The sequence below is a fragment of the Nerophis lumbriciformis genome, linkage group LG31 (genome assembly GCF_033978685.3).
Source record: "Nerophis lumbriciformis linkage group LG31, RoL_Nlum_v2.1, whole genome shotgun sequence".
NCBI classification, from domain to species: Eukaryota; Metazoa; Chordata; class Actinopteri; order Syngnathiformes; family Syngnathidae; genus Nerophis; species Nerophis lumbriciformis.
Genome location: NC_084578.2, coordinates 31,030,004 through 31,053,642, shown reverse-complemented (window position 1 = coordinate 31,053,642; position 23,639 = coordinate 31,030,004). Strand labels below are relative to the sequence as shown.

Sequence of the window (23,639 nt, the reverse complement as noted above, 5' to 3'; positions counted from 1 at the left end):
CAAATACCAAATATCCCTTGCAGCACTAACTCTTCCGGGACGCTACAATATACACCCCCGCTACCCCCTACCCTCCGCCACCCACCTTAACCCCGCCCACCAATAATGCACATTGTGATTTCAATAATACAAATCCCGTTTCCATGAGTTGGGAAATTGTGTTAGATGTAAATATAAACGGAATACAATGATTTGCAAATCCTTTTCAACCCATATTCAATTGAATGCACTATAAAGACAAGATATTTGATGTTCAAACTTTTTTTTTGCAAATAATAATTAACTTAGAATTTCATGGCTGCAACACGTGCCAAAGTAGTTGGGAAAGGGCATGTTGACCACTGTGTTACATGGCCTTTCCTTTTAACAACACTCAGTAAACGTTTGGGAACTGAGGAGACACATTTTCTAAGCTTCTCAGGTGGAATTCTTTCCCATTCTTGCTTGATGTACAGCTCAAGTTGTTCAACAGTCCAGGGGTCTCCGTTGTGGTATTTTAGGCTTCATAATGCGCCACACATTTTCAATGTGAGACAGGTCTGGACTACAGGCAGGCCAGTCTATTACCCACACTCTTTTACTATGAAGCCACATTGATGTAACACGTGGCTTGGCATTGTCTTGCTAAAATAAGCAGGGGCGTCCATGGTAACGTTGCTTGGATGGCAACATATGTTGCTCCAAAACCTGTATGTACCTTTCAGCATTAATGGCGCCTTCACAGATGTGTAAGTTACCCATGTCTTGGGCACTAATACACCCCCGTACCATCACAGATGCTGGCTTTTCAACTTTGCGCCTATAACAATCCGGGTGGTTCCTTTCCTCTTTGGTCCGGAGGACACGACGTCCACAGTTTCCAAAACATTTTTGAAATTTGGACTCGTCAGACCACAGAACACTTTTCCACTTTATATCAGTCCATCTTAGATGAGCTCAGGCCCAGCGAAGCCGACGGCGTTTCTGGGTGTTGTTGATAAACGGTTTTCGCCTTGCATATGAGAGTTTTAACTTGCACTTACAGATGTAGCGACCAACTGTAGTTACTGACAGTGGGTTTCTGAAGTGTTCCTGAGCCCATGTGGTGATATCCTTTACACACTGATGTCACTTGTTGATGCAGTACAGCCTGAGAAATCGAAGGTCACGGGCTTAGCTGCTTACGTGCAGTGATTTCTCCAGATTCTCTGAACCCTTTGATGATATTACGGACTGTAGATGGTGAAATCCCTAAATTCCTTGCAATAGCTGGTTGAGAAAGGTTTTTCTTAAACTGTTCAACAATTTGCACACGCATTTGTTGACAAAGTAGTAACCCTCGCCCCATCCTTGTTTGTGAATGACTGAGCATTTCATGGAATCTACTTTTATACCCAATCATGGCACCCACCTGTTCCCAATTAGCCTGCACACCTGTGGGATGTTCCAAATAAGTGTTTGATGAGCATTCCTCAACTTTATCAGTATTTATTGCCACCTTTCCCAACTTCTTTGCTGGCATCAAATTCTAAAGTTAATTATTATTTGCAAAAAAAAAATGTTCTCAGTTTGAACATCAAATATGTTGTCTTTTTAGCATATTCAACTGAATATGGGTTGAAAATGATTTGCAAATCATTGTATTCCATTTATATTTACATCTAACACAATTTCCCAACTCATATGGAAATGGGGTTTGTAAATATGGCAGTGCCATGTTGGCATGTTTTTCAATAACTTGAGTTGATTCAAACCCCGGCCGAGTCATACCAAAGACTATAAAAATGGGACCTCCCTGCTTGGCACTCAGCATCAAAGGTTGGAATTGGGGGTTAAATCACCAAAAATGATTCCCAGGCGCGGCACTGCTGCTGCTCACTGCTCCCCTCACCTCCCAGGGGGTAAACAAGGGGAATGGTCAAATGCAGAGGACAAATTTCACCACACCTAGTGTGTGTGTGTGTGTGACAATCATTGGTACTTTAACTTAACATAACATAAAAGTCAAAAGGAAACAAACCTGCGTTGTGTGACACAACTTGATGTGTCCTGAAAATGGAGTCCAGTGGTTCATGTTGTCGCTCATTCTCCTCCTTTGCTCGAGAAAGTTCCTCCTCGTACCCTGCTATCGTTCTTTCGCACATTTTCACACAGTCACAACACTTTACACTCAAACTTGATCTCTATTTATTGACGTTTTGGATAACTTCCGCGTCTCTGTGTTAGCGGCTAACAAGCTAAGCTAGCACGAGAAGCGTCAAAGAGCGCGAATTAGCGACATTTCCTCTGTTACACGACATTGGTGTGTATTTAAATGCACCAAAAATAATGACTGATTTCGATGTTTGCAGGCGCCGTAGTATCAAGGGTACATAGTCGGTGAAGGCCACACATCGCAGGCTCCCAGACAGACTGAGTCGTGTATTAAGCTAGCATGGCCAACTCGCTTTCAGGGGATCTCCTCAATGATTGGTCAAATGGCACTCACGTGACTACAGGCCGCCATGACTACCACCAACTGAGATCTGATCCTAAGTAGAAGACAAGAATGGGAAGTGAAGGTTCTCTTTCACACATATATCCTGAAGGGGTTTACAACAGTTGAGCTCAGGAAAATAAGAACACGATTTATTACATACCCAATTCTTCCCAAAATTAAAGAAATACAATTTAAAATTATTAATGGAATATACCCTTCAAAGGATTTTTTGAAACTTGAATTTAACATGGAGGTTGGATGGCTGTTATATACAGTCGCGATCAAAAGTTGACATACACTTGTAAAGAACATAATGTCATGGCTGTCTTGAGTTTCCAATCATTTCTACAACTCTTACTTTTTTGTGATAGAGTGATTGGAGCACATACTTGTTGGTCACAAAAAAACATTCATGAAGTTTGGTTCTTTTATGAATTTATTATGGGTCTACTGAAAATGTGACCAAATCTGCTGGGTCAAAAGTATACATACAGCAATTAGAGATGTGGCTTTTTTGCCGATATCCGATATTGTCCAACTCTTAATTACCGATTCCGATATCAACCGACACCGATATATACAGTCGTGGAATTAACACATTATTGTGCCTAATTTTGTTGTGATGCCCCGCTGGATGCATTAAACAATGTAACAAGGTTTTCCAAAATAAATCAATTCAAGTTATGGAAAAAAAATGCCAACAAGGCACTGCCATATCTATTATTGAAGTCACAAAGTGCATTATTTGTTTTAACATGCCTCAAAACAGCAGCTTGGAATTTGGGGCATGCTCTCCCTGAGAGAGCATGAGGAGGTTGAGGTGGGCGAGGTTGGGGGTGGTGGTGGTGGGGGGGTGTATATTGTAGCGTCCCAGAAGAGTTAATGCTGCAAGGGGTTCTGGGTATTTGTTCTGTTGTGTTTATGTTGTGTTACGGTGCTGATGTTCTCCCGAAATGTGTTTGTCATTCTTGTTTGGTGTGGGTTCACAGTGTGGCGCATATTTGGAACAGTGTTAAAGTTGTTTATACGGCCACCCTCAGTGTGACCTGTATGGCTGTTGAGCAAGTATGCCTTGCATTATGAAAAGACATAGATATAATGTGATTGGGTCAGCACGCAAAGGCAGAGCCTTTAAGGTTTATTGGCGCTCTGTACTTCTCCCTATGTGCGTGTACACAGCGGCGTTTTAAAAAGTCATAAATATTACCTTTTGAAACCGATACTGATAATTTCCAATAGTACATTTTAAAGCATTTATCGGCCGACAATATTGGCAGGCCGATATTATCGGACATCTCTAACGGCAATGTTAATATTTGGTTGCATGTCCCTTGGCAAGTTTCACTGCAATAAGGCGCTTCTGGTAGCCATCCACAAGCTTCTGGTTGAATTTTTGACCACTCCTCTTGACAAAATTGGTGCAGTTCAGCTACATTTGTTGGTTTTCTGACATGGACTTGTTTCTTCAAAGTGGTAAAGGATTGGCTAAATCAGGTTAGAATTAAGGTTTTAGAATGGCCTTACCAAAGTCCTGACGTAAAACATCTGGACAATGCTGAAGAAACAAGTCCATGTCAGAAAACCAACAAATGTAGCTGCACTGCCCCAATTTTGTCAAGAGGACTGGTCAAAAATTCAACCAGAAGCTTGTGGATGGCTACCAAAAGCGCCTTATTGTAGTGAAACTTGCCAAGGGACATGTAACTAAATATTAACATTGCTGTATGTATACTTTTGACCCAGCATATTTAGTCACATTTTCAGTAGACCCATAATATATTCATAAAAGAACCAAACTTCATGAATGTTTTTTGTGACAAACAAGTATGTGCTCCAATCACTTTATCACAAAAAACCAATAGTTGTAGAAATGATTGGAAACTCAAGACAGCCATGACATTATGTTCTTTACAAGTGTATGTCAACTTTTGATCGCGACTGTATGTGGTAGAGGATGTCAATCATCTGTTTGTGGAATGTGAGAGTGTACATGTGTTTTGGGAGGAGATCAGAGATTGGCTGAGAAACAAGGGTGTGGAGATGTTCCCATTCTCTATAGAAAAACGGTATGGTATTTTTATAAACGACTGTAACATAGAAATGTTTGTCAACATTATTATGCTCCAGGCAAAAATGTTTCTACATAAATGTCGAGTTATGAAAGTAAGGCCTATATTTTCTAATTGGCTTAATGGGTTACAATTATCAATCAAATCTTGAAGAATGATTAAGAGTACACAAGCCCTTAAATTGATATCTTTGTTAAAAACATTTAAAGTGTCTTTTTTTGTCTTTGTATTTGTTTGAAATATTTTTTATTATTATTATTTATTAATATTTAATACTTTATCTGTATTTGCTTGTGTTTTCTTTCCTTGTTGTTGAAAGTGCCTTGACTGTTGAGTGAATTACAAATGTATGTTTGTTGTTCAATAAAAAAAAAAAAAAAATTAAAAACATTGCAGAGCAGTTCGGTAACAGTAGATGAGCAAGTCAAACACAAATAGACAGACATTGAATGAGTAAAATAAACCAAATTATGGGTGTAAGATGAGAAAGTGACCTGAAAATCTTATAAAATATATACTACATAAAGTGGCAAGAAATACGTCAGTAATGAATAAAACAAAAATATGTTCTGAACCAAAAATCACCCCTATTCTCTACTGTTCTCCAGTGTTACCATATCTGAGTTATTGTGCAGATATACTGTATGGGTGGAAACCTACAAAAGTACATTTATTCACTTACCATGTTACTAAAATAAAGATGCGTTATAATAATACCTAATGAGTAATACATACACTGATTACAAATACATTGGAGGCAGTCACCACAGTTGACATACTTCACACAAAAGTTATCATTTCTCTGTGATTGTTGGTCCAAAGCTAATGAAGATTTTGGAAAAATTAGGGTAATACGTTTTTTTTGGTTGTTCTGTGTTGTTTTATCGCGCCGTCGGTTGCGTGTTGTAGAGCAGTGTTTTTCAACCACTGTGCCGCGGCACACGAGTGTGCCGTGAGATAGTCTGGTGTGCCGTGGGAGATGAGCTAATTTCACCTATTTGGGTTACAAATATTTTTTGCAAACCGGTAATTATAATCCGCAAATAATGTGTTGTTGTTGTCTAGAGCTCGGCAGAGTAACTGTGTAATACTCTTTCATATCAGTAGGTGGCAGCCGGTAGCTAATTGCTTTGTAGACGTCGGGAACACGTCGTGTGAGACGACTATGGTTTGTCGTGATCATAATATGCAGACGACAGCGGGAGGCAGTGGGCAGGTAAAAAGGTGTCTAATGCTTAAACCAAAAATAAACAAAAGGTGACACTGCAGGTAAAAAGGTGTCTAATGCTTAAACCAAAAATAAACAAAAGGTGAGTGCCCCTAAGAAAAGGCATTAAAGCTTAGGGATGGCTATGCAGAATGAAACTAAAACTGAACTGGCTACAAAGTAAACAAAAACAGAATGCTGGACGACCGCAAAGACTTACAGCGTGTGGAGCAGGAAAATACAGACAAAACAGGAAAAGCCACCAAAATAGGGGCGCAAGACAATAACTAAAACACTACGCACGGGAAAACAGCAAAAAAGTCCAAATAAGTCACGGTGTGATGTGACAGGTGGTGACAGTACACCTACTTTGAGACAAGAGCTATAGTGATGTATGCTTGGTTATGCTTTAAAGTCATATCCAACAATTGCGACAATACTGTCAAGTGAGTTTCGTTTTTTAATGATATCTCCTGGTGGTGTGCCTCCGGATTTTTTCAATGAAAAAAATGCGCCTTGGCTCAAAAAAGGTGAAAAACACTGTTGTAGAGTCTGCTGGTCACGCACCACCGCAGGAATGTAGCAGCACAGTGCGTCAAATACGGCCGCAAAAGTATACTTTGTCGAAATAAAAGCATGTTTTATTGTAAGTCTATGAGCTATAGAGTATGTTTAGAACCATACACAGACATATTATTTTGGTTTACTAATGTCAAAACGACAGCTATTGCATGCATCCAGACACATCTTTGGTGGCAGTCATAGCGCCTGTTTTTGTTTTATTATACTCTCTTTATACATGACTTTGGAGGCGCCTCTTCTTCTTGTTGACATGTACATACCGCCACCTACTGTTCCGGAATATAAAAACAGGCCTATTTGCATCAGACCAAGATCAGGCCTTTTTTGAAGACATGATCAGGGTTCTGCATTCTTCTCATTGGAAATATCAATAATTTGGTTAAATTAAGTTCTGTATAACTTATATTTCCAATGAAGTCATCATAATATTATTATTATGATTATTATTTTTATATATTCTAGTGTGTGGATGTGAGTGTGAATGTTGTCTGTCTATCTGTGTTGGCCCTGCGATGAGGTGGCGACTTGTCCAGGGTGTACCCCGCCTTCCGCCCGATTGTAGCTGAGATAGGCTCCAGCGCCCCCCGCGACCCCAAAGGGAATAAGCGGTAGAAAATGGATGGATATTTAATATACATTATTTTAATGCAATAATATACATTTATTATGATTACTTCATCACAAATATCAATAACATATAACTTTTATAAATTATTGATGTTTCCAATTAAGTTTCTTAGGCTGTTGACATGTGTTGTTTTAGAGCATGAGTGTCCAAACTTTTTTCCACAAAGCGCTGCATAACAAAAAGTTAAACTATTTAGCCATTTTGATATTTTATTTTGTAAAAAAAAAAAAAAAATTGCAGAAAACAGACACCGATTACATATAGACAGATTACATATATTTAAGGACAGCATTTTGTGTCAGATCTGTGTTATAGGTGACAAAGTGTACTATCATTAGTTGTTGATGTGTGAAAGTGTGGCCAGGGTGCCATTTGCGGACCAAAGCTCGAGTTTTGTTGGCACGCAACATATTGTCGTTAATAAGACTGTAAACATTAAAAAAAAAAAAGGGCAAAAATAAATAAGATAATGACAAAAAGCTTAACTTTTGATATTAATAACTAATAATAATACCTTGTGTCACTTATAACAAACACAAAGCTGACACTAAGTGTTGTTTGTAGCATTTTTTATACAAAATAAAAAATATACCTAAATGTCCCTCACATACTTAGACTTTCAAATTGTGTATCAAATGTTCTGCTTTTTCTAATTTATTATGTCTTTTTTTCTTACATTTTTTTATGTTTTTTTCTGACAAAATATTGCTGGCCAACAAAACTCGAGCCGCAAGCCACAAATAGCCAACGGGCCGCATTTTGGACACCTTTGTCCTCGAGTTTTCGTTCCTCTTGGTTTTCCTGTTATCAGTTTTTATTGCCTGCTTTCTTTTTGTTTTTGACAGTGCTAATTTTAATTTTTTTTTTTGTGCAGCATTTTTATGAATAACCACATTTCAGTTAAGGTTTTCAGTTGTTAAAGTCCAGCATTCACAGCCAAAAAGTAAGACCATACATCCATTTTGAGATCACCGAGCTTTGTGTCAAGTGGGATGTTTCTATTTGTAAATATAGCACTCATTTTGTTGAAGTTGTCCTTTGACACAGTAGATCGCTAAAGTGTATCTATTTTTTTTTGCATCTTCCAGCTGATGTTATTGTGACGCCATAGTACTTAAACTGATCCACTTGAGTTGTTTCCACACTTGTGCAGTAGAACAAATTACATACTTCCCATCGACACATCAGGAATTTAAAACCCTCACTCGTATAATATGTAAGGAAAATTCAAAATATGCAAATGAAAATTCGTTTTAACCTATCAATCGATCTTGCATTTTGTTACAGGCTTTGTAAAAACATCTGCAGTCATGTCTCATGTTGGAGAATGTATCACATTTGGGAAGCCACCCTTTGGCGAACCAAACCAAACAACTCTGCCTGGTTCAGTGTAATTGCAGCCCGTGCACCATGGGTGGCTACTAATCAAATATTTTATGGCAATCTCCAATCCCACTCAACAATAACTAAAATAACGGTTGACACCCTGGGGCTAACGTACTTTCAGTACATAACATTTCAGCTGGACAGTGAGCTTTATTTTACTATAGCTTATATCAGCTGTTTAAAAAAGGATGTGGACTTTGGTCATCATTAGCAATCACTTTATTGAAACCAATCATCACCAAGAATGTAGCAAGCAGAACAATAACATGTAATCATTTTTAATCAATTTATTTTGATTAGTTTTTTTCTTGTTTTTTGAGGGGGTTAGTGCATGTGCCTCACAGGGAAGGTCCTAGGTTCGATCCCGAGCTCAGGGTCTTTCTGTGTGGCGTTTGCATGTTCTCCCCGTGACTGCGTGGGTTTCCTCCGGGTACTCCGGCTTCCTCCCACCTCCAAAGACATGCACCTGGGGATAGGTTGATTGGCAACACTAAATTGGCCCTAGTGTGTGAATGTTGTCTGTCTATCTGTGTCGGCCCTGTGATGAGGTGGCGACTTGTCCAGGGTGTACCCTGCCTACCGCCCGAATGCAGCTGAGATAGGCTTCAGCACCCCCCGCTACCCCAAAAGGGACAAGCGGTAGAAAATGGATGGATGATTGTTTTTTTGACAGTCAAAATGTCAGTTGTCTCCCTCACATGCATGGGCACAGCTGTCCAAGCTCCTCCCTCTGGATACACGGTTATGACATCACAAAGCATTATACAAAACAGAACATCAGGGTGTCATCACGTTTGACTTTTCACATCCAGCCAGGAGGAAGACGTTGTTGTACCACGCGCGCACGCACACAAGATTTCAAGTGTTTTTTTCACAGAGCCAAAAAAGGTGTCACGGCAAAGTCCGATTCCTTACTCAAATGACTCACATGAGCACGCCTTCATTCACAATTTACCCACTTGTGTTTCCTATATGTCGGGTGGGCGTGTCTGCAGCCTGGATGGGAGTATATAAAAAAGATAAAAGCACTCAACTCCAGGCACTTTGACCATACTTGCCAACCTTGAGACCTCCGATTTCGGGAGGTGGGGGGGAGGGGGTGGGGGTGGGGGGCGTGGTCGGGGGTGGGATTGGGGCGTGGTTGTGGGCGGGGGCGTGGTTAAGAGGGGAGGTGTATATTGACAGCTAAAATTCACCAAGTCAAGTATTTCATATATATATACATATATATATATATATATATATATATATATATATGGGAGTGGGGGTGGGGGGCGTGGTCGGGGGTGGGACTGGGGCGTGGTTGTGGGCGGGGGCGTGGTTAAGAGGGGAGGTGTATATTGACATACATATACATATATATATATATATATATATATATATATATATATATCTACATCCTAAAAACATGCAAACAAAACTGTGTTTAGATAATTGATACTTCAAACTTGCATAAATAAATCTTAAGGATATAATATAACTTGGCTTCTGAGAGCTTCAAAATGTAATGAATAAAATGCTAAAGTTGTTGATAAACAAGCAACTATTTTAATAATTAAATATGGTCATTTTAAATGAATTATTATGATCATTTAAAATTAATTATTTCATATATGTTTATTTTAATGTATAATTCTATGGCTGGATGTAATAAAGAGTCAGAAAAAATAAAAATAAAAACACCATTTTGATGTTTTTAGCAAAATATAGTAAAAATTTATTTATTTATTTTTTGTAATTTATAAATATATTTATTTTTAGGTAAGATAAACATAATAATACAATGTGTCTCTCGTCTGGATGATTTAGTTCTTGTCACCCTGTTGTCCTCCTATCATAAAAAAAAAAGGCTGTCCTCACTCAGGTCCGCATGGAGGTGGAGGGGGCGTGGCCTCCAGCTACGGCTGAAAATCGGGAGATTTTCGGGAGAATATTTGTCCCGGGAGGTTTTCGGGAGAGGCGCTGAATTTCGGGAGTCTCCCGGAAAATTCGGGAGGGTTGGCAAGTATGACTTAGACAAACACGTCAGCGGAAACAAGAGAATAACCTACCAATGCAGCTCCACAGGAAATGAAGAGCGATTCAAGACCTTTGCATTCCGGTCTGAGAAGTGATGGCCATGTCGGCATCAGCTTCCAACTCTGCATCCCGGTGAGGTGGCCTACACATCTCCAAATGCCTCATTGCATCCTTCCTTTTTATGGTGGTCTTGATGCAGAATGGACAATGGAAATGACTACTGTTTCCACTCTTGCAGGGCTTGTGGCATTTGGTTATCAAGAACTCTATGAAGAAACAAAAAATGATGTGTGCTTTCACTATAGGATATAGCAACTAGTATGTAAAGTTATTACAATTGGTAAGGTTAATAAGAAGTAGGGGTGCAACTGTACAGGTAACCTACGGAATGATCGGTTTTTGGTTCTGATTCTGTAAATTTGTTTCCCTCTCAAAAGTCCGTATTTTGTTTCTCAACAAAATCTGAATTCTGCAGTAAACAAAGTATGGTGTACTGAATAGGGGTGGGACAAACTATTGATTCTTTGATGCTACACGATTCAATTGGAACGTGGACGATCCTGATTTAGGGACACAACAATAAACCGGTTTTACTATTGTTGGCGATTAAAAACGTCACGCCGGTTACTTCATCACACAGGCTTTACTACACCGTGTGTTTCAGTCCTCCTCACTCGCTATAAACGCAGTGCATGAACACTTATCGAGAGACACGCTAGTATGCTACAATAGCTTAAAATGGACTGGACTCTCACAATATTATGTCAGACCCACTCGACATCCATTGCTTTCGGTCTCCCCTAGAGGGGCGGGGTTACCCACATATGCGGTCCTCTCCAAGGTTTCTCATAGTCATTCACATCGACGTCCCACTGGGGTGAGTTTTTCCTTGCCCTTATGTGGGCTTTGTACCGAGGATGTCGTTGTGGCTTGTGCAGCCCTTTGAGACACTTGTGATTTAGGGCTATATAAATAAACATTGATTGATTGATTGACTTAAAAACGTCAGCAGGACAAAGCAGTGAACTATCTCCACTAAGGGTGTAACGGTACACAAAAATTTCGGTTCGGTACGTAGCTCGATTTAGAGGTCACGGTTCGGTTCATTTTCGGTACAGTAAGAAAACAACAAAATATACATTTTCTGGTTATTTATTTACCAACATTTGTAAACAATGGCTTTATCCTTTTAACATTGCTTTAAAATAGCTCTGTGTGTGATGGATGTGAGCCACCACTAGACTGATGAGTGCAACAGCAGGCAGTCATGAATGCTAAACCAGTGGTTCTCAACCTTGTTGGTGGTACCGAACCCCACCAGTTTCATATGCGCATTCACTGAACCCTTCTTCAGTGGAAAATATTGTTGTTTTTTTTCAAATTCAAGACAAAGTTTTTTGTTTTTTTTTACTGGTGCACAAAATGAGAACCGTGCATGAGCATCACCTTGTTCAAAGAACAAAACCAACACAGTGCATGAACTCACAACTAATTACACACCTGCAAATCAGATGGAAATTAGAGGGAACATTGTTTGGGGGTATCCATAATATGCCGATAGGGAGAAGTTTTTATTTTCACGATGAGTTGGGTGTGTCTTGACCTCCGCGGCAGAAACTCCGCCGAACCCCTGAGGCCGACTCACCGAACCCCGAGGGTTCGATCGAACCCAGGTTAAGAACCACTGTGCTAAGCATAACAATAACATACATTTACACACAGGGGCCATTGCCAGGGTTAATGCAGTCAACATATATAAAATAAAAACTAAATAAGATAAGGCTCAGAATTGGTTTCTTAACAAAACCTTTCTACATATAAAGTGCAACATTTCCACATATAAAGTGCAACATTAAACTGCTTCAAGTTGTTGCTAAGATTAAATAAAATGACAAAACTTTTCTCCTACATACAAAAAGTGCAACATTAAACAGTTTCAAGTCAACGCAGCCTCAGACTAACTTTTCTTTTCCCCCCCCCAGCCTTTAACCCTGGTGACTTTCACTAAATTTTCATGTTTTTTGCCAGAAAAATCAGTTTATCCACATTGTCTGCAGAAAGAGCAGACCTGCTTGCAGTTCAAATGTCTCCAGCTGTGGAAAATCCCCTTTCGTTGGGCACGGAGGTAGCAGGTATGGCGAGGTAGTGCCTGGATAACTTGGCAGTAAGAGGATATACGGGCTCATTGTTCTTCCACCATAGAAGTGGGTCAAAATCTAGTTTTTAATGCAATATGGTCTTAAATCTGCTGCTATAAAAACACCAACGGCATTTGTTATTGCTTTAGCCCTGCCTGACTCGCCGAGGAGAAGCTGCTTGAATGCAGTGGGAGCTGTGTTTGTTCGTCTTTCTCTTCGTTGAAGCGATGTTATCCATTGTTGTATCGCACCGCGAAGCCGAATTGTTCCCAAACGGGAGATCTTAAAGAGGCAGGAGGGTCTTCCAGCTCTGGCTTTTGCATGTTGTAGTAGCCCGGTCATTGCTAGCATGCCGTGTGTTGTGCCTCAGTGTGCATTGTTTACACAAGGTGCGGTGTGCTACTTAATATGTCCGTGTGGAAACTCTTTCGGTACACCTCTGAACCGAACCGAACTCCCCGTACCGAAACAGTTTAATACAAATACACCCTTAATATCCACCCAAAGAATGCTGAAGAACATGGGAACATTTTGGGTGTTAAAAAAATGACAAGGGACTCATTGAAGGCGTTGGCTCACCTATTTTGCAAATCCTGCCAAAGGAAAGTTGCAGCTAAAAGATCTAATACATCCAATATTTTGCAGCTTTAAACACCAAAGTAAAGGTAAGACCTAATTTAGTTGGTAAAAGGGATGTATAAGGAGTAAGGATGTATAGTGTTACGATTTTGTAAATACCAGTACCGATATTCCTTATTGATACTGTTATGGGTACTATATGTAATTGGTGTAAATGGGGATGTGAAAAAATGCATTTTTAGTACCATTGTAATTAGCACTAGAGGTTGTACACCACCAACATCATGTAATATCTCACAGCAGGGAAGTCTTTTATCAACACTTGCTTTTTTAAGTCTCATACAAGTCAATTATGTGTGCAGTCCAAGGTGCAATGCAGTTGTTATGGCATCATCTTGTAAAGACCACTCCTATCCATCACTGTGTTTCTGTTCATTACAATTACACTCAGCTGGAAATAACATTTAAGTATGGAATTAATGTGCAGATCACAGACCTTTTACATATATCATAACAATTATGTATAAATCACAACCGGTTAGCATGTTAGGTGGGTGTGCATTTCGTAACGCTGTCATTTGTGTTTTTGATGCACACGGACGTGTTCAAGTGACAGACAGGAGGCCATATTGAGTGTTGATATCTACCGATGTATGTGTCTCTGTGCAATGTAACGGGGCACCATGGGGTGACGTAACACGGCGACGAGAGACCTGTCAGCTGATGCTATATTGCTTCAAAGCTACTTTATGGATTATAATATTACTTAAATGTTTTACTTTTTTGAGTGGATTAATATTGACCTGTGGATGACAGGATCACGGGATAACGGTTAAGGAAATGCGATAGCGGCGGTCGTGAGTGGAGCGCGTTTACTTCAAACTGACACCAACTCTCCATACCGTGAGTGACTTTAAAGGAACTTTTGTTAAGGAAGTATTGTTGTGTTACAAAACTTTTGTGAGGTGTTGCTTCCCTATTTGTGATTATTCCAAGCTGATTTATTATGCGTAGCAGGGGCAGCTGAAGTGAATGTGACAGCGTATCATAATTACAACGGTCAGTTGGATAAAGAAAAATACCGATAGCTGTATCATTTGTCCAGAATCTTAACTGTCCTCCTGGATTGTACCAATTAGGAACTGGTTCCAAAAACACCAGAACTCGGTATACATCCCTAATAGATAGTACCGGTATTTTTTGATACTGGTTCACTGTTTTTTTTCCCCAAAATCGTGCAGTCAAAATCAAGATTGTGATTAAAATGGTATTAATTGTGCAGCCCGAAGGGAGAGGCACAACAATGATTGGACATTATGTTGTGGGGAGGGCTTTTTGCTACCCTGGGAAGGCACGCTTGCGTACAAACACATATACACAAGCGCTGAGGTCCATAAGGTGTATTGTCCCGTGTCGGGTGGAGCAAATAGTCCAGTGTTTATAGAGTACCGTTGCATCCCTACTAAGCAGTTGTTACAAACAAACAAAAGATAATTGCTAACGCAAATACATTTGAAATCACTAACCTTCATGTTGGATGGCGTTTTTTACATGGACCTCCATGTGCTGCAAAAGTTTTGCCTTACACCGAGGCTTGTACATTGAGGTGGGGCAAATGGGACAATGATGTTTGGTACAGCACACCGTGCATCGTGTCACCTGCGGTATTCTATTTTTTTTGAAGACACTAACGTGTACCTTAAAGAAAATCACAGAAAGAAACCATTAGTCTGCAACCACAGATTGTTCAGGGTAAAGTTAGCTTATATTCTCTAACAAATGTTAGGCCTGGGCGATATGGCCAAAGAATAGTAATGTTTGATTCGCAAATCTTTACAGAAACCAATTCATACAAAGGACATAGGTAATGCAAAACAAGTTTTGCTTTTACTTGGTCGAAAGCTAGTAGTTTGAAAAGAGACAAGCAATGCCATAACTTGCAGAATACATGGCATGAACATGCACTGCATTTTACTTAGGAGTTGGGACCCTTCACATTTACAGTACCAATTCCAGAAACTGGTACCAATTTTCAGTACTGGTACTTTTGTGTGTGTGTGTTAATAAATGTTAATTGTTTAATAATAAAATCACATTTTAATGTAACATTGAATAATAGTCCATTATGATATATCTCATTTGCAGGTAATACAAAGTAGACTTTGCAGGTCGTTGCAATTCCAAGACATTAGATGGCAGTACTGTGTAGACTACGGTGTGTTTCCGAGGTAGGAATTTTAGCTTTTGCCCTAAAACTGCCATCATTCTAGTCTTATGTTGCACTCTAAAAAGTGTTTATATTACATCTGTCTTGAATAAAATACTTCTGTAAACAAAAATGAAGCATTGCACATTGTATGCAAATACATAAACTCCAACAATTAGGAGGGGTCTTACGTTTTAGTAAGTGGATAACCGCAGGCTTTTCAACTGTGTATGTTACTTACAATAAATGATTCCACCACAGTAAGCTGCGTTTTAGCTGGGGTTAGTTTGTTGTTGTGGTCTTGTTTGCCTTGTAGATAGTTGCATTTCCCCCACTCGGTTACATGCTTTGGTTTCAGATGCTGCAATAAGTTTATCAAGCTGCTGCCTAAAGCAAACTTTGCACTGTGCGGTCAACTTGTTCAGCGGGTTTTGCAGCAAATCTAATCACCTGACGAGGCGTGAGAACACTGTTAAACTTATCGCTATCGTTTGCGTTAGCATTATTTACCATGAATTGATTAACGTGGACCCCGACTTAAACAAGTTGAAAAACTTATTCGGGTGTTACCATTTAGTGGTCAATTGTACGGAATATGTACTGTACTGTGCAATCTACTAATAAAAGTCTCAATCAATCAATCAATCAATCAATCAATCAATCAAAAAAGCCATGTTGTTGCTATGTGTGTGAAACTCAACTAAAGAGATTAGGGGGAGGGCAGATGCTACGGGAGCACCTGGGGCAAAAGGTATGTCACAGCAAAAAAACATTGATTTGATTTTTTTTAAATCGTAACAAAAAAACTTGGGTTAATCGATAAAAAAATACACATCCATCCGTCCATTTTCTAAAACTCTAAATACACATTACAGGGTTTCCCCTGGACTGCCAATATACCTGTGGCGGAGGAAGCGTGGCCAATAAGACATCACCATATAATTTACATAATCTGCGATGATGCATATTATTTTCTTTAAAAAGGCTAAAAAAAAATTTAAACAGGCATTTCAAAGCAAATCTGTGTTATTAATAGAAGTGGGAATCTTTGGCTAAATAAAGTATTGACAAATAAAGTTGCACTTCAATATTGAACATGTAGGCAAATTGTACATTACTTAACTGACAATCAAGTTTTTTTGTTTTGTTTTTAAAGTGCAGCGTAACAATACAAATATTACAGTATAAACTGATGTGTTAACAGGTCTTATGAAAAAAAAACTTCAGTTTGGCAGATTCTGAATGAGAAAAAAATGACCTGACAAATGTCTGTCAAACATTTGCAGCATTTTTAGAAATGCTAGTTTTCAACAGTATTAAATGGCAGCATGTCTTTGGCAATGTATTTAACTACACTTTACGTGAGTGCACACCATTTTACACTGTTTTGTTTACGCTCACTTTGTACACAAAACGCAAGGTGAGTGTGGACTGTCGTGTGGATGTGTTTTAAGTGGGCCTGCAGGTTTGTTGCAAACTGGCTCCTCTCATCTTGTTCCAAAGGTTGAAACTGAAAAATTTTGGGGTTTTTTGGATACTTGTATCCATTTACAGGCTAACTTGTTGTACTGTGGGATGCTAGAGGGCCAGCAGCCCAGTCTTGCCACACAAAGAGTCACTTAATGAAGCACAAGATACAAACCCTGTTTCCATATGAGTTGGGAAATTGTGTTAGATGTAAATATAAACGGAATACAATGATTTGCAAATAATGTTCAACCCATATTCAGTTGAATATGCTACAAAGACAACATATTTGATGTTCAAACTGATAAACTTTCTTTTTTTTTTTTGCAAATAATCATTAACTGTAGAATTTGATGCCAGCAACACGTGACAAAGAAGTTGGGAAAGGTGGCAATAAATACTGATAAAGTTGAGGAATGCTCATCAAACACTTATTTGGAACATCCCACAGGTGAACAGGCAAATTGGGAACAGGTGGGTGCCATGATTGGGTATAAAAGTAGATTCCATGAAATGCTCAGTCATTGACAAACAAGGATGGGGCGACGGTCACCACTTTGTCAACAAATGCGTGAGCAAATTGTTGAACAGTTTAAGAAAAACCGTTCTCAACCAGCTATTGCAAGGAATTTAGGGATTTCACCATCTACGGTCCGTAATATCATCAAAGGGTTCAGAGAATCTGGAGAAATCACTGCACGTAAGCAGCTAAGCCCGTGACCTTCGATCCCTCAGGCTGTAGTGCATCAACAAGCGACATCAGTGTGTAAAGGATATCACCACATGGGCTCAGGAACACTTCAGAAACCCACTGTCAGTAACTACAGTTGGTCGCTACATCTGTAAGTGCAAGTTAAAACTCTCCTATGCAAGGCGAAAACCGTTTATCAACAACACCCAGAAACACCGTCCGCTTCGCTGGGCCTGAGCTCATCTAAGATGGACTGATGCAAAGTGGAAAAGTGTTCTGTGGTCTGACGAGTCCACATTTCAAATTGTTTTTGGAAACTGTGGACGTCGTGTCCTCCGGACCAAAGAGGAAAAGAACCATCCGGATTGTTATAGGCGCAAAGTTGAAAAGCCAGCATCTGTGATGGTATGGGGGTGTATTAGTGCCAAAGACATGGGTAACTTACACATCTGTGAAGGCACCATTAATGCTGAAAGGTACTGTACATACAGCTTTTGGAGCAACATACGTTGCCATCCAAGCAACGTTACCATGGACAACCCTGCTTATTTCAGCAAGACAATGCTAAGCCACATGTTACTTTAACGTGGCTTCATAGTAAAAGAATGCAGATACTAGACTGGCCTGCCTGTAGTCCAGACCTGTCTCCCATTGAAAATGTGTGGAGCCTAACATATCACAACGGAGACCCCCGGACTGTTGAACAACTTAAGCTGTACATCAAGCAAGAATGGGAAAGAATTCCACCTGAGAAGCTTAAAAAATGTGTCTCCTCAGTTCCCAAACGTTTACTGAGTGTTGTTAAAAGGAAAGGCCATGTAACACAGTGGTGAACATGCCCTTTCCCAACTACTTTGGCACGTGTTGCAGCCATGAAATTCTAAGTTGATTATTATTTGTAAAAACAAAATAAAGTTTATGAGTTTGAACATCAAATATCTTGTCTTTGTAGTGCATTGAATTGAATATGGGTTGAAAAGGATTTGCAAATCATTGTATTCCATTTATATTTACATCTAACACAATTTCCCAACTCATATGGAAACGGGGTTTGTAATTCACCCCCTTCTTTTCATTCCGCTAGGGCACAAACGCGCGCAACTGCTGAAATCAATGAAATGCGTGAATGCTCTTGAAGCATGCACATGGCGATTTATCGACGCTGGAAAACTTAGCGACTTCATTTTCATTTATCGTCAATTAATTGACTTAATCGAATATCGGCCCAGGCCTAACCGCCACAATTATGTTGGCAGTCTGTCAGTCTTCCTTACTTGCCATAAACTGACACTATGCTGGTACTCGGCACAACCTGCACGGAATGAAAACAAAACAAAACACACTTATACGCACCAAATCGATAGAAATGCTAGTAAGCTACTTTAACTTAAGAACAGCAGCAGGACATGGCAGCAAATTGTCCCCACTCAAAAAAAGCTGACGTCTGCAGTGCAGGAACATTTCGGATACTTAAAAAATGAATAGAGAGTGATTGAAGACGATGGCTCACCCATTTGCAAAACCTACCAGAAGAAAGTTGCAGCTAAAGGGTGGAGACTCTAATACAGAAAAACATGTATAAGTCGCACTGGAGTATAAGTCGCTTTTTTGGGGAAATTTATTTGATAAAACCCAACACCAAGAATACACAATTGAAAGGCAATTTTAAATAAATAAAGAATAGTGAACAACAGGCTGAATAAGTGTACGTTATATGAGGCATAAATAACCAACTGGTATGTTAACGTAACATATTATGGTAAGAGTCATTCAAATAACTATAACATATAGAACATGCTATACAATCTGTCACTCCTAATCGCTAAATCCCATGAAATCTTATACGTCCAGTCTCTTACGTGAATGAGATCAATAATATTATTTGATATTTTATGGTAATGTGTTAATTTCACACATAAGTCGCTCCTGAGTATAAGTCGCACACCCGGCCAAACTATGAAAAAAACTGTGACTTATAGTCCGAAAAATACGGTACTCTAAAAATGTTAGTCTTACTTAAAAATGCACGCATTTAGTTGCATTCAGTGTTAAAGAATATTATATGGCTCTCACGGAAATACATTTTAAAATATTTGGCTTTCATGGCTCTCTCAGCCAAAAAGGTTCCCGACCCCTGTTTTATATTTTGAACGTTATTTTTAACACTGTGATTGATTACCAGCGGAATTATTCATTACTTATCGTATTAAGCAATGTCAGCTAAGATTTATCTGAGAGCCAGATGCAGTCACCAAAAGAGCCACATCTGGCTCGAGAGTCATAGGTTCCCTACCCCTGCTCGAATACATCCAATATGGTGCAGCCTTTGCGGGGCCAAGCTTTACACACCAAAGTAAAAGTAAGACATGACAACTTAGTAAAATTATGTAAGAGGTAAAAAATAGAGTTGGTAACGAGTTAAATGTAAATGTGTCACTTACAATCAGTATCTTAGCGTTAAATCAGTTTAGTGTAAACAAACAGCAACAGGTACTCCTGTCTAGGGCTTCATTCAGTGACCATTTAACATTAGAGATGACTTCTTCCTATCTTGGTTGAATAAGCTATAGACACTAAATAATATAGTTGTTTCTAATTGTGTAAGAATCGTGAAACCGTGATTATTACACATTATTGGGGCGGTATAGCTCGGTTTGTAGAACGGCCGTGCCAGCAACTTGAGGGTTCCAGGTTCGATTCCCGCTTTCGCCATCCTAGTCACTGCCATTGTGTCCTTGGGCAAGACACTTTACCCACCTGCTCCCAGTGCTACTCACACTGGTTTAAATGTAACTTAGATATTGGGTTTGACTATGTAAAGTGCTTTGAGTCACTAGAGAAAAGTGATATATAAATATAATTCACTTCACTTCACATTATTAGTCAGACAATAAAAAGACAGACATTGCCCCACGTTGGGCGCAATCTTTACCTACTCAGTGGCCTAGTGGTTAGAGTGTCTGCCCTGAGATCGGTAGGTTGTGAGTTAAAACCCTGGCCGAGTCATACCAAAGACTATAAAAATGGGACTCATTACCTCCCTGCTTGGCACTCAGCATCAAGGGTTGGAATTGGGGGTTAAATCCCCAAAAATGATTCCCGGGCACGGCACCGCTGCGCCCACTGCTCCCCTCACCTCCCAGGGGGTGAACAATGGGATGGGTCAAATGCAGCGGACACATTTTACCACAATCATTGGCCCAAAAAAAGTCTGCGGGCTATAGAGCGTTTTTTATTCGGGCTCCAGTACTCTGGAATGCCCTCCTGGTAACAGTTAGAGATGCTACCTCAGTAGAAGCATTTAAGTCCCATCTTAAAACTCATTTGTATACTTGAGCCTATAAATAGACCCCCTTTTTAGACCAGTTGACCAGTATTTTCTTTTCTGGCCCCCTCTCCCTTGTGGAAGGGGGGGCACAGGTCCGGTGGCCATGGATGAAGTGCTGGCTGTCCAGAGTCGGGACCCGGGGTGGACCGCTCGCCTGTGCATCGGTTGGGGACATCTCTGCGCTGCTGACCCGTCTCCGCTCGGGATGGTCTCCTGCTGGCCCCACTATGGACTGGACTCTCACTATTATGTTAGATCCCCTATGGACTGGACTTTCACAATATTATGCTAGACCCACTGGGCGTCCATTGCATCCGGTCTCCCCTGGGGGGTGGGGGGGGGTCACCCACATCTGCGGTCCTCTCCAAGGTTTCTCATTGTCATTCTCATTGACATCCCACTGGGTTGAGTTTGGAGATGCTGGTCAGAATCTCCAAATCTGAGGCCATGGTTCTCAGCAGGAAACCGATGGATTGTACAGTCCAGGTAGAGGACGAGACTCTGTCCCAGGTGGAGGAGTTTAAGTATCTCGGGGTCTTGTTTACGAGTGAGGGAAAGATGGAGAAGGAAATCAGCCGGAGAATCGGAGCAGCTGGGGCAGTATTGCAGTCTTTCTGCTGCACTGTTGTGACGAAACGAGAGCTGAGCCAGAAGGCAAAGCTCTCGGTCTACCGAGCCATCTACATTCCTACTCTCACCTATGGTCATGAAGTGTGGGTCATGACCGAAAGAATAAGATTGCGGATACAAGCGGCATCTCCCTTAAAGATAGGGTGAGAAGTTCAGTCACCCGAGAGAGACTTGGAGTAGAGCCGCTGCTCCTTCGCTTGGAAAGGAGCCAGCTTAGGTGGTTCGGGCATCTCGTGCGGATGCCTCACGAGCGTCTCCCTCGGGAGGTCCTCGTTGCACGTCCCACTGGGAGGAGACCCCGTGGCAGGCCAAGGACCAGATGGGGGGATTAAATCTCCTCTTTGGCCTGGGAACGCTTCGGGATTCCCCAGGAGGAAGTTGCTAATGTTGCTCTGGAGAGGGAAGTCTGGGGGTCTCTGCTGGAGCTATTGCCCCCGTGACCCGATTCCGGATAAGCGGTTGAAAATGGATGGATGGGTTGAGTTTTTCCTTGCCCTGATGTGGGATCTGAACCGAGGATGTCGTTGTGGCTTGTGCAGCCCTTTGAGACACTTGTGATTTAGGGCTATATAAGCATACTTGCCAACCCTCCCGGATTTTCCGGGAGACTCCCGAAATTCAGCGCCTCTCCCGAAAACCTCCCGGGACAAATTTTCTCCCGAAAATCTCCCGAAATTCAGGCGGACCTGAGTGACGTGTCGACAGCCTGTTTTCCCGTCCGCTTTCCCACAATATAAACAGTGTGCCTACCCAATCACGTTTTAACTGTAGAATGATCAAGGGCGAGTTCTTGGTTTCTTATGTGGGTTTATTGTTAGGCAGTTTCATTAACGTCCTCCCAGCGCGGCAACAACACACAACTACAGCAGTCATGTTTTCGTCTACCGTAAAGCAGTTCGTCTGCCGTAAACAGCAATGTTGTGACACTCTTAAACAGGACAATACTGCCATCTACTGTACATGCATATGTGACATTAACATCTAGGGCTTTTAGAGAGTGCAGTGCACAACTGCGCACACAACAAGGAGACGAAGCAGAATGCATCATCAGAGAGGGTGTTCAGCATGGTTAGAAAAATAGTGACAGAGAATAGAACAAGGATGGACAATACAACCCTTAACTCAACAATGAGTAGATGAGTGTTATGTGTGTGTATATGTGTAAAAAAATGAACACTGAAATTCAAGTATTTCTCTTATATATATATATATATATATATATATATATATATATATATATATATATATATATATATATATATATATATATCAGTGTTTCCCACACATTCATTTATTTGTGGCGGCCCGCCACGAAAGAATTACGTCCGCCACAAATGGATTTTTCGGCTTTTGACTCGCTCGACCGCTCATAAAAGCAATGTCTGTGAATGTTGCTTGTAGTTACACCTCAGGTGCAGTAGGTGGCGGTAGCCTACTATGCACTATGCAATAGCACTTAATTCACCTGGTGGGCCAGAAGAAGAAGAAGAAGAAGAAGAGGGACGGACGGACGGGATTAAAATACTCGCCGGCTACTTTTCATAATGATGGCGCTTCCTACGTTTCTACCTCAAACGTCCAAAAGCTGCTGAAAGCCTTGATCCAGGATGCCATGGGGAAAAAAGCTTAAATGGTGCCTTTTGGCGACAGTTAGCAGTTTGGTGGCTCATAGCCGGCTAGCTAACGCTTGCTAGCGTGGTAGCATTGCTTCATTTTTACAGGTGTTATAGGTAGATAGTAGTGATGGGTCCGGCAACACCGATGCATCGGCGCATGCGTCGAGCTCATAGAGCGAAACCCTGTGTCGGTGCGCGTACCGCTTTTAGAAAGTCATGTGACCGATCATGAGCTGTTTTGGTCACGTGACCGATAAGCGAACTGTGTCTCACTGACGCCTCCTCTGTGCCCTGTGAGCGTGTCTTTTCTACAGCCGGAGAAATAACTAAGAAGAGAAAGCGTCTAAAATTGAATACGTTGGAAAAACTGTTTTTTTTAAAATAAAAATGTGTAAAAATAAATAAATAATTTCCAGGTCCACAAGCATCCTCATTCACAACACGTTCTCTTAGATTTCCATGTTATGATACATGTTCACATTATTTATTGACTGTATCTAAAAAAGACAACAAATATATTTTTATTTAAATGAAGTTATGAAATAATCCTAAATGAAATACAATGACTTGGTTTATATTATTGTATATACTAGGTCAGTGGTTCTCAACCTTTTTTCAGCAATGTACCCCCTGTG

At 40.5% G+C, this 23,639-nt stretch overlaps 1 protein-coding gene across 6 annotated transcripts in view; it reads right to left on the bottom strand.

The window, feature by feature from the left end:
- Positions 1 to 23,639, bottom strand: part of LOC133574155 (uncharacterized) — a 39,770-nt gene that overhangs the window by 13,384 nt on the left and 2,747 nt on the right. Inside the window, exons 2-5 of one of the 6 annotated variants that reach the window (XM_061926236.2) lie at positions 18,705 to 18,742; positions 14,593 to 14,764; positions 10,382 to 10,615; positions 8,482 to 9,326 (exon numbers count right to left, since the gene is read on the bottom strand). The exons of 2 other annotated variants lie outside the window; for them this stretch is intronic. In XM_061926236.2, coding sequence (XP_061782220.1) covers positions 10,413 to 10,615; positions 14,593 to 14,764; positions 18,705 to 18,742 — 413 coding nt within the window. In that variant the 3' untranslated portion in view covers positions 8,482 to 9,326; positions 10,382 to 10,412. Of the gene's footprint in view, positions 1 to 1,999; positions 2,490 to 8,481; positions 9,327 to 10,381; positions 10,616 to 14,592; positions 14,765 to 18,704; positions 18,743 to 23,639 lie in introns of those variants that run through there. 3 more of the 6 variants (XM_061926234.2, XM_061926235.2, XM_061926233.1) reach the window with 3 other exon arrangements.